Genomic DNA, 12,015 nt, shown 5'->3' on the forward strand with positions numbered 1-12,015 from the left:
CAACCTGGAGCGGTTTTTGAAAGAAATTAGCACTGTTTTTCTATTCCTGGATAACCCCTTTAATGTCACCCACTGGGCAGCTTGAATTCACCTACCTGTTTTACCAACAGCCACAAGATAAAGATACCTGGGCTCATGCTATGCTAGTTAACACCCCCTGGACACTTGAGCCTCATTTGCATAATGACAAAAAGGCTTATATCTCACCAATGGAGAGGACTATAAATAAAAAAAAAGGAAAACAAATGTATGCCTAGAATTCAGATCACTAGCCCAATCTAGCTGCATATTTATTTACACATCTTTTGCTGCCGACAGGTCCTGTTTAATTATTTCCAAAATATGGTTTAATAGGGTTGGGATTATTGTTTTTTTTTTTTTCTTCTAATCTAAACATTCAAATATTGTTCTACTACATGACTGCAGAATTAGACGAGATGGGTTTGTTGGTAACTCAAATTCATGGAGACAAATAGATCTGTGCAGGAGCCTTAGACAAAGTTACATAGTCACTTAGTACGGTTGAAAACATTTTACCAGTTAAAAAGTTTAAAGGTAAAGGGAAGGGATATGTAATGGGTGAATAAAGGAAAGAGGTATTGGTGGATGGAGGGAAAGGGGTATGGGAGGATAAAGGGGATGAAGTTGCTGCATTTTATATTTTAGATCTATTGGATCAATAATGGATACACTATTCTATACAGTTTACAAGAGATATTCTGTGGAATCCACCCCTGCAGATCATCACTTCTGGTTCATGAGGTCCTGAGTCTTGTAACTTCTATTAAAGGGGTATTGCGGCTTTATACATCGTATCCTCCTATGCTTTGGATAGGGAATAAGATGTATAAAGCCGGAATACCCCTTTAATGTGTCATGATATAGAGATATAGATCTCAGTGATATCATTGTTACTGCAGGATCCTGCACGGTCACTCACACTTACCAGGTACTGTTATAGTTGTTCTCATTTCTCTGTTATAACTATATTTCACTTTACTATATTTGCTTTCTTCAAATCTAAAAAAATATTCCCCCTCATCTTCTTTCCTGGCACCAGTTATGGTCAGGGTGCAGTCTCCAGTATCCGGATTTCCCGTCAGATTGAAGTTTGTTTTCTTCACCTCACTGGATTTATCATTAGTGGCCACAATATAATCTGGACTGATCGGCATCTGTTTCCAGTATCCAAAGGAATTAGTGAATGTATTTCTATAATTAGCAGTGAAGGTACAAGGAATGGTGAGACAGAGACCCTCCTGGACACTGACACTAGGAGACACTCGTATAGAATAACCTGCAAGACATGTGATACCTGTAGAAGGATAAAGGATGAGGTTAGTATATATCACATATATACCACTGCATACATAGTATAGAAACAGACAATGTGGATGCTATCTCACTCATGGAGAGGTAAACCAGGCCAAGTTGGGTCCTTTCCCTTTTGTAAGTGAGTGTACAAAACTTTATGATTAGTGTTGAGCGAACTTTTTTCGATTCGGCACAATTCAACACAAACCGGCAATTAAATAGGCCCCAAACACTTCCTTACAGCTCTGAAACCCTCCCTAACACTTCTAAGTGTGTATTCAAGTATTATAAGTCAAAGTTATGAGGACATGTGACAACCCATGTTAACTAACATCTTCTTGAATGTGCTGATGGATTTATGAGGCTTATTCACAGTAAAATAAAGCGACACCAAGTATCCCTGGTTATTGGCAGATACCTACCAGTGCTAAAATGCACACAGAGGTATCAGATGCCACAGTGGCTTTTTCCCAGCATTCCAAAAATTATCACTTTTTGGGACGAGCAACAGAATTGGCACCTGTCATTGTGTACAGGAATGGAAGGAATGGTTTGAAAAAATTGGCCAGTGTTGGCGCTGGTAGTCTGGATATGAAAGGACTAGGAACACTGTACAGTATTGTCCCTTTAAAACGGTTTATTTCATGTACACACAGGCAACGCGTTTCTGGTCCGTACCGGACCCTTCGTCAGGCAAAGTGTATTACACTTCATATACTGCAATGCACTTTGTCTGACGAAGAGTCCGGTAGGACCAGAAACGCGTTGCCTGTGTGTACATGAAATAATTTGTTTTAAAGGGACAATACAGTGTTCCTAGTCCTTTCATATCCAGACTACCAGCGCCAATACCGGTCAATTTTTTCAAACCATTCTTTCCATTGCCTTTAACTGGGAGAGCAAGGCTGCTGCTAGAGGACCTGGGCTATGGATCTGGAGATAGATTCTGAAAACGCTACTTTTAGGTGTTTTGCTCTTAGCGCAACCAGACTCGGTGAGTGTAATTCTATATACCGCCTGAACCTTTCTTATAACGGCCTTCACTAGGGGTGCAAACTTCCCCTTTCTCTTTTCTATTCCTTATGTGGCTATTATGTACAGCAGGAAGTAATGAACAGGCATTAGCCAGCAGAAAGCAGGAGATGGCGGACTAATGTTTCTAGTAGTAGTAAGTGTACAGTAGGGGTGGTGGTAGTATTGTCTTATTAGAGGCATCTGGCACAGGAGGTTTAAAGTCCTCACTGATCCATGCCTGATTCATTTTGGTGAATGTCCGTTTTTCCACGTTACTCGCTGGAGAATCTTGTGTGCTTCAGGGTGGCGATGCCAACTGCTGTGTTGATCACTCTCTCCAAATTGACACTAGAGGGTGGACAAGACAGAACGCCCAGGGCAAAATGGGCAAGTACAATAGTCTAATCTGGTAACCAAGAAGTTCATGAGGTCTGGGCTCACAGTGTCTGTCAGAGAAAAGGCACTGCTGAGGTAGGCCTCAACCTGGTTGTTAAGGTGGTGGTTCACATTACTCTGATGATGATTGATGTCAGGGGGGAATACCGGATGCAGAAACTTCGTCATCATGTGGTCTAGCGTGAAGATGGTGTTGCTGATGCTCCTTCTACTTGCAGAGGTAGTGCTGGCAGAGGGAGTGGAGTGATGTCTTATGAGAGCGGAGTCTGGTCCCTAGTTTGGCAGGTGTTTGGTGCTGGAAAGCCATGGCAAACTGGCTGTGGATCTTCTCTTTATAAAAAGGTATAAAGGGTTCTGGCCCCCTATCCATTCCATTGCCAAATCCTCCTCCTCCTCCGGTCCCACTTTCTCTACTGCCTCATCCAAGTCCTTCTCCTTAAGGAGAACATCTGCACTGCAGCCAGCCAGATGGGAACTGTCCTCCATCCTGCTGTTCTCCTTGCTGACAAACCCAGTAACCTCCTCAAAAGGCTGGAGTATGTGACAGGTATCCCTTTTTAGCTGCCAATCCCTCAGCTGAAAGTCACACTGGCTGGAAAACTCGTCAGTCTGCTGCCTTAGGAAGTCTGTTACCCCTTTGCACTGCTGGTACAGGTGGTCTAAGTTATGTAATGTTGAGTTCCAACATGTTGAAACATCACACATCAAGAGTTGTTGAGGTAGAGTGTTTTGGTGCTGTAGGTGAAGGAAGGCATGTTTAAAAGCATATGAACGGCTGAACCGAACAGACACTTGTTACGCCGAGCGCTCCGGGTCCCCGCTCCTCCCCGGAGCGCTCGCTTCACTCTCCCCGCGGCAGCGCTCCGGTCACGTCCTCTGACCCGGGGCGCTGCGATTCCGCTGCCAGCCGGGATGCGATTCGCGATGCGGGTAGCGCCCGCTCGCGATGCGCACCCCGGCTCCCCTACCTGACTCGCTCTCTGTCTGTTCTGTCCCGGCGCGCGCGGCCCCGCTCCCTAGGGCGCGCGCGCGCCGGGTCTCTGCGATTTAAAGGGCCACTGCGCCGCTGATTGGCGCAGTGGTCCCAATTAGTGTGTTCACCTGTGCACTTCCCTATATCACCTCACTTCCCCTGCACTCCCTTGCCGGATCTTGTTGCACTTGTGCCTAGTGAAAGCGTTTCCTTGCCTGTTCCTAGTCCGTGTTCCTGACCTCCTGCCGTTGCCCCTGACTACGATCCTTGCCGCCTGCCCCCGACCTTCTGCTACGTCCGACCTTGCTTCTGCCTACTCCCTTGTACCGCGCCTATCTTCAGCATCTTCAGCAGCCAGAGAGGTAAGCCGTTGCTAGTGGATACGACCTGGTCACTACCGCCGCAGCAAGACCATCCCGCTTTGCGGCGGGCTCTGGTGAAAACCTGTAGTGGCTTAGAACCGGTCCACTAGCGCGGTCCTCTCCATCCCTCTCTGGCACAGAGGATCCACTACCTGCCAGCCGGCATCGTGACAGTAGATCCGGCCATGGATCCCGCTGAAGTTCCTCTGTCAGTTGTCGCTGACCTAACCACGGTGACCGCCCAGCAAGCCCGCCAGATCGCCCTTCTAACCCGTCAGCTGTCGGAAATGCACCAACTTCAGTCGCAACTTCTCCAGCAATCTTCTCCTCCGCCAGCTCCTGCACCTCCTCCGCAGCGAGTGGCCACTCCTAGCCTCTGCCTGTCCTTGCCGGACAAATTTGATGGGGACTCTAAGTATTGCCGTGGCTTTCTTTCGCAATGTTCCCAGCACTTGGAGATGATGTCGGACCAGTTTCCTACTGAAAGGTCTAAGGTGGCTTTCGTGTTCTGCCTTCTGTCTGGAAAAGCCCTGTCATGGGCCGCACCGCTCTGGGACCGCAATGACCCCGTCACTGCCTCTGTACACTCCTTCTTCTCGGAAATTCGAAGTGTCTTTGAGGAACCTGCCCGAGCTTCTTCAGCCGAGATTGCCCTGCTGAACCTGGCCCAGGGTGTTTCTTCCGTTGGCGAGTACGCCATTCAGTTCCGTGCTCTTGCTTACGAGTTGTCCTGGAATAGTGAGGTTCTCTGTGCGACCTTTAAAAAAGGCCTATCCAGCAACATTAAAGATGTTCTGGCCGCACGAGAGACTCCTGCTGACCTACATGAACTCATTCATCTTGCCACTCGCATTGACATGCGTTCTTCCGGATGGCGTCTGGAGCTTCGCCTGGATATGGACTTTGTTCGCACGAAGCGTTTTTTCTCCCCGGCTCCTCTCTCCTCTGGTCCTCTGCAATCTGTTCCTGTGCTTCCCGCCGCGGAGGCTATGCAAGTTGACCGGTCTCGCTTGACTCCTCAAGAGAGGACACGACGCCGCATGGAGAATCTTTGCCTGTACTATGCCGGTACCGAACACTTCCTGAAGGATTGTCCCATCCGTCCTCCCCGCCTGGAAAGACGTACGCTGACTCCGCACAAAGGTGACACAGTTCTTGATGTCAACTCTGCTTCTCCACGCCTTACTGTGCCTGTGCGGATATCAGCCTCTACCTTCTCCTTCTCTACTATGCTCTTCTTGGATTCCGGATCTGCAGGAAAAATTTTTTTGGCCTCTCTCATCAACAGGTTCTACGTTCCTGTGACCAGTCTCGCCAGACCCCTCTACATCTATTGTTTTTACAATAAAAGATTGGACTGTCTCGTACGTTTCCACACAGAACCCCTCCTAATGTGCATCGGACCTCATCACGGAAAAATTGAGTTTTTTTTCCTCTGGTTCTTTGGCCCCAAGAAGAGGGGGAGACCCAAGGGGGGGGGTACTGTTACGCCGAGCGCTCCGGGTCCCCGCTCCTCCCCGGAGCGCTCGCTTCACTCTCCCCGCGGCAGCGCTCCGGTCACGTCCTCTGACCCGGGGCGCTGCGATTCCGCTGCCAGCCGGGATGCGATTCGCGATGCGGGTAGCGCCCGCTCGCGATGCGCACCCCGGCTCCCCTACCTGACTCGCTCTCTGTCTGTTCTGTCCCGGCGCGCGCGGCCCCGCTCCCTAGGGCGCGCGCGCGCCGGGTCTCTGCGATTTAAAGGGCCACTGCGCCGCTGATTGGCGCAGTGGTCCCAATTAGTGTGTTCACCTGTGCACTTCCCTATATCACCTCACTTCCCCTGCACTCCCTTGCCGGATCTTGTTGCACTTGTGCCTAGTGAAAGCGTTTCCTTGCCTGTTCCTAGTCCGTGTTCCTGACCTCCTGCCGTTGCCCCTGACTACGATCCTTGCCGCCTGCCCCCGACCTTCTGCTACGTCCGACCTTGCTTCTGCCTACTCCCTTGTACCGCGCCTATCTTCAGCATCTTCAGCAGCCAGAGAGGTAAGCCGTTGCTAGTGGATACGACCTGGTCACTACCGCCGCAGCAAGACCATCCCGCTTTGCGGCGGGCTCTGGTGAAAACCTGTAGTGGCTTAGAACCGGTCCACTAGCGCGGTCCTCTCCATCCCTCTCTGGCACAGAGGATCCACTACCTGCCAGCCGGCATCGTGACAACACTTTCTTGCACATATCCAGCACATGTGTGAGACCCTCAAAAGGGTTCAAGAAAAGTTTTACGACAATATTTAGCATGTGTACCATACATGGATAGTGTGTCATGCCACCTAGATGCAGCGCTTTGATGATGTTTATGCTGTTATAGGCGACCATGTTTCCTAATGTCAGATCACGTCCAGAGAGGCCAACATACCTTGCAGCTATCAGCGAGTTCTCATGACCCCAGGTTATCCAACCATTGCTTGCATTTATGTGTCATACAGCTCCTAGGCCATTCAGGAGACACCAAAGAGGTGGGTTAAAGAGGCGGAAAAAGCCCCATGCACTGTATAGAGGCCGAGAGAAAAAGAAAGGACTACTGATCCCAGAAAACCTTCACAAATTCTAAAGAATTCCAAAGCAAGCTGAGCAAAGCATTAATCAGTGGACTCACCTCAGCCAATGACCTCCTTTGACCCACAGTACTCTGTACAGTAGGTGCACAACAAATTCCAGCCAACAGTAAACAAGCCCATAAAAGTTATGACATTTTAATACTTAGCAAACTGAGCAAAGCAGTGTGCTTACCTATATGTTAGCTATGTATTTAAAGTGTTCTAAACATGTAATCGTCATCAAATCTCAGTTATGTGTATTTTCTGGGTTTAATCGAGCATAAAGTATATCTACCTGGGTTAAACAGAAGAGTGAAAGTTGACTAGTAAATGAGTGAAAAATCACCCCAAACATAAAAATAACCTCCAATTTTTTTCAATAAAAAATATGTCTGGTAAAGAAATTGTTTGGCGGAGTATAGGACAGAGCACCTTTGCCAGTAGTTAGAATGTTGGAGGCAATACCAGCACCAGTACAGGTAACAGCAGCAGCTAGGTGCCTGGTAGAAGTAGTAGCAGCTAAGTCAGCAAGTAAAAGTTTTCACTGTCTTCCAGGAGTTGTGTGGTATTGGAGGTACAGCCCTCGTGGATTGGATGCCTCCTCTAAGGTATTATTAGGAAGAAGAGTCTGATGATATGAAATTGAGCTACACATGCTTAACAGGGATCAACTCTCTGCTCTCTACTGAATCAATGCTCCATTCCTTCTACCTGCGCTAGAAGGAACAGTAGCACCATCTTCCCTTTGGAGTACATGATGATGGTGAGGTTTTAAAATCTTGTATTCCTTTCTAAAAAAAATCGTCACCAAGCGATGTACTGCTACTGCCAGCCAAGCCTACATATTGACAACCTGCCATAATCCTGAAAAAGGAAGAATTTTGTATTTTAAAAAATTCCAAAGTTTACAAAAGTAATTTCTTCACTGTCTACAGGTTCTTCACTATTTTGAGACACCATCACTTTTGTTGCAACTCCCAAAAAGGGATAATTTTTTTTAAATGCTTAACAAAAGCCATTGTTTCTTCCAATACCTCCGTGGGCATTTTAAAACCAGCAGGCATCTGCCAACAACCAGGGACACTTTATCCACCCTCCAGTATAACATCAGAGAGAATGTTTAGTGTGGCAGGCATCACTGTTGCCACTAAGCAAACAAGATTGTAAAAATCAATTAGGCATAGGTCAGTGAGGAATTTAAACCTCCTATTACAGATGCCACTGATCCGAAAGGACCACAACCACCCCTGCTGTCTGCTGCCTACTACAACTCCCACCAGTCCACCACTAAATGCTGTCAACTGGCTACTACAACTCCCACCAGTCCACCACTGTCTTATGTCCATCAAGATATAGAAATAATAGAAGTCGGCACTCACCACGTCTTCTGAGTATCTTTGTTTATTTAATACTCACATTGATATTAATATACAGGACAGGATGACAATAGAGGGGGGGGGGGGCGGGTACCACAAGGTGACAGCACTGTTCCGCACTCTTGTGTGCTTCAACTGGCCTCTGATTCTAAATGGAGTGCAGGTTCACATAGACAGGTGCTCTTTCACCAAAAAAACAATCACCATCAGTTACACCCTAACCATATGTGTAACTGATGGAGATTGGTTTTTTGGTGAAAGAGCACCTGTCTATGTGAACCTGCACTCCATTTAGAAACAGAGGCCAGTTGAAGCACACAAGAGTGCGGAACAGTGCTGTCACCTTGTGGTACCCCCCCCCCCCCCCCCATGTTGTTGTCCTGTTGTGTATATTAATGTGAGTATTAAATAAAAGTAAATAAATGAAGATACTCAGAAGACGTAGTGAGTGCTGACTTCTATTATTTCTATATCTTGATGCAAGTTTGAATCTACAGTCAGAGCACCACGAGACGCTTCATACCTACATATAGGCAGTTATGACACCTAAAGAGTTCAAATGTCAGAGCAGTGCCGGACTGTGTTTTTTCTCTGTATGAGTCTTATGTCCGCTTACTACTACAACTCCCACCAGTCCAACACTTTTGCTGTCCTGTCCACTGGCTACTACAACTTGCACCAGTCTGCCACTGCCTGCTGTCCACAATCTACTACAACTCCTACCAGTCTGCCACTGCCTGCTGTCCACAATCTACTACAACTCCTACCAGTCTGCCACTGCCTGCTGTCCACAATCTACTACAACTCCTACCAGTCTGCCACTGCCTGCTGTCCACAATCTACTACAACTCCTACCAGTCTGCCACTGCCTGCTGTCCACAATCTACTACAACTCCTACCAGTCTGCCACTGCCTGCTGTCCTGTCTGCTGGCTACTACAACTCCCACCTGTCTACCATCCTTGCTGCTACTGCTACTACACTACTACCAGCCAGGCCTACACATACCATGAAAAAAGAAAAGTTTTTCATACAAAAGTTAATTCTTCTTCGCTACACATCATTACACCAATTCTATTGCTAATCCCAAAAGGGAGATTTTTTTGGAATGCTTAGAAAAATCTAGGGATGCCCCCATACAATTTTTTAAAGAACGAGTACGAGTACCAATACTTTAATTCTAGTACTCACCGATACCAATTACGAGTACTTTTATTTTATTTTTTTTTAAAGGGAATCTCACACCAGGGTGACCCGGTTTCTGGCGCTGCTTACCGTGCTGATATGTGGGTTCCTTATTGTGTGCAATAGAGGCGGCTGCTGTAGTATGAGCAAAGATTTCTCTTTTCTCCAGGGAACTTGGATTGGTGGCAAGACCCGTTTCTCCAGAACGATTGCGCTGATGTTCACATGGTTAGCTGTGGTAGAAACCGGGTCACCTGCACTATCTACCTATGAATTCAAGGCTCTGCTATAAGATTGCATTTAATAGTAGGCAGTATCCCCTTGTAGGTAGTATAGATTGTTGCAGACATTAGCAGCAACCCCTTGTAGACAGCAGCCCCCCGCAGACATTAGTAGCAGCCCCCCTTGTAGACAGCAGCCCCTCCCTTGTAGACAGCACCCCACCTTGTAGACAGCGCTCTCCCCTCTTGTAGACAGCGCTCCCCTAGTAGACAGCACCCCCCCTTGCAGACAGCAGGCCCCCTTGTAGACAGCGCTCCCCCTAGTAGACAGCACCCCCCCCCCCCCGCTGTAGACAGCAGCCCCCACCACCACACCCTCGGTAGTGCCCCTGGGAGTTGCTCACTTGCGGCTGTCCTCTGTCGGGTGCTTCCGCTCCGCTGCCCCGTTCTCCTGTCCGCATCATGGCATCCTATGGAGGAGCATGTGACATATACGTCTCTCTGCTTCCTCCATTGCATTACACTGGGTGCGGTGGTGGAGTGCTCCTCCATGGGACCCCATTATGCGGACGGGAGAAGAAGGCAGCGGAGCGGGGCATTTGACGGGAGGATGTCGCACTGTAGCAGGTATCGGATTTGGTATCGGGGACATTAAACGAGTCCCCAATACCATGCAAACACCTGGTATCGGCCCCGATACTAGTATCGGGATAAGGACATCCCTAGAAAAATCCATTTCATCTGTGGAGTTGTTTGGAAGGGAGCTCATATCTATAACATAGATCAATAATACAGCCATGTGTATAAGAAATTACTCTGCAGGATTTCATTGGCAAACAGAAACATTACTCTTTTTGGATGACAACCCAAATACCTTCATTACTTAAACGTCTTAAAAAATAAAAGTCTTGATTGATGTCACCAGGATATCAGTACATTGTACTTACCTTTCCATAGTAGGGGGAGGAAAACCACAAGACTGACCGTCATGCTGCTGGGCTTTATGTGCCTCATCCTGACACTGAGATGAATCCTGGGTAGAGATCACGAATGAATTGTAGATCCTGTTGAACATATAACATATTAGGGATGGATACACGGTCCAGCAGAAGGGAACGATTTCTGGTGTCTGATCCATTTTTGTAGGTAATGACTGTGCAGTTAGCTAAGGACAGGACTTGACAAATTTGCTTTAAATCTAAGAGCCAGCAAATAAAATTAAGAGAAGGATTTTTTTTTCTTTTAAACAACCTTTTTTTTTAAATATTTTTATTTTTTTTTAATTTTTTTTAGTTTTTGTGTCGTGAGCTTTAGTTTTTATTGATATCACTATTGCGTAGTATTGACTTTTTTATGTTTTTTAATAAAAAAAATTCTGGGTTGTGATTAAAAATCAGTAATTTAGTTTTTTTTAATTATTTTATTTAGTGTACTCTATTTACCAAACAGTATCAGGGATGTGATAATTTAATAGTTTAGACAAATATGTTTATTAACATTATTATTATCATTATTTGTTTTACTTTTTTTGGAAAAATGGGAAAGGTAGAGATTTGAAGTTTATTGTGGGAGGGGTAAATTTTTTTATTTTAACTTTTTTTTTAAATACTTTTAGAGAGAGAGAGAGTGACAGTAGTTACAGGAGGTGTGGAATGGGGGGGGGGTGACAGGAAGTGCAGCAGGAAGAAGGGTGAAAAGACGTGCAGCAGGAAAGAGGGGGACTGGAGATGCAGCAGGAAGGAGGTTGACAGCAGTGACAGGAGGTGCAGAAGAAGGGAGCATGACAGGAGATGCAACAGGCAGGAAGGTGACAGCAGTGACAGGAGGTGCAGAAGAAGGGAGCATGACAGGAGATGCAACAGGCAGGAAGGTGACAGCAGTGACAGGAGGTGCAGAAGAAGGGAGCATGACAGGGGATGCAACAGGCAGGAAGGTGACAGCAGTGACAGGAGGTGCAGAAGAAGGGAGCATGACAGGAGATGCAACAGGCAGGAAGGTGACAGCAGTGACAGGAGGTGCAGAAGAAGGGAGCATGACAGGAGATGCAACAGGCAGGAAGGTGACAGCAGTGACAGGAGGTGCAGAAGAAGGGAGCATGACAGGAGATGCAACAGGCAGGAAGGTGACAGCAATGACAGGAGGTGCAGAAGAAGGGAGCATGACAGGAGATGCAACAGGCAGGAAGGTGACAGCAGTGACAGGAGGTGCAGAAGAAGGGAGCATGACAGGAGATGCAACAGGCAGGAAGGTGACAGCAGTGACAGGAGGTGCAGAAGAAGGGAGCATGACAGGAGATGCAACAGGCAGGAAGGTGACAGCAGTGACAGGAGGTGCAGGAGAAGGGAGCATGACAGGAGATGCAACAGGCAGGAAGGTGACAGCAGTGACAGGAGGTGCTGCAGGAAGGGAGCATGACAGGAGATGCAACAGGCAGGAAAGTGACAGCAGTGACAGGAGGTGCTGCAGGAAGGATGGTTACAGCAGTAAGAGGGGGTGCAGCAGGAGGGAAGGTGACATGAGGTACAGCCGGAGGGAGGATAGCAGGAGGTGCAGCAGAAGGGTGGGTGACAAAAGGCAAAGTAAAGGGCCTGAGGCTGAG

The 12,015-nt window shown here is 47.3% G+C and overlaps 1 protein-coding gene across 3 annotated transcripts in view; it reads right to left on the bottom strand.

Moving 5' to 3' along the window:
• The window catches only part of LOC130293701 (sialic acid-binding Ig-like lectin 13), a 64,360-nt gene that overhangs the window by 23,963 nt on the left and 28,382 nt on the right, over window positions 1-12,015 (bottom strand). For all 3 annotated transcript variants that reach the window (XM_056542712.1, XM_056542713.1, XM_056542714.1), the window contains 2 exons: window positions 10,364-10,480; window positions 947-1,315 (listed from right to left, as the gene is read on the bottom strand). In XM_056542712.1, the coding sequence (XP_056398687.1) occupies window positions 947-1,315; window positions 10,364-10,430 (436 nt within the window). In that variant the 5' untranslated portion in view covers window positions 10,431-10,480. The remainder of the gene's footprint in view (window positions 1-946; window positions 1,316-10,363; window positions 10,481-12,015) is intronic.

The sequence above is a fragment of the Hyla sarda genome, chromosome 10, assembly GCF_029499605.1.
Source record: "Hyla sarda isolate aHylSar1 chromosome 10, aHylSar1.hap1, whole genome shotgun sequence".
NCBI lineage: Eukaryota > Metazoa > Chordata > Amphibia > Anura > Hylidae > Hyla > Hyla sarda.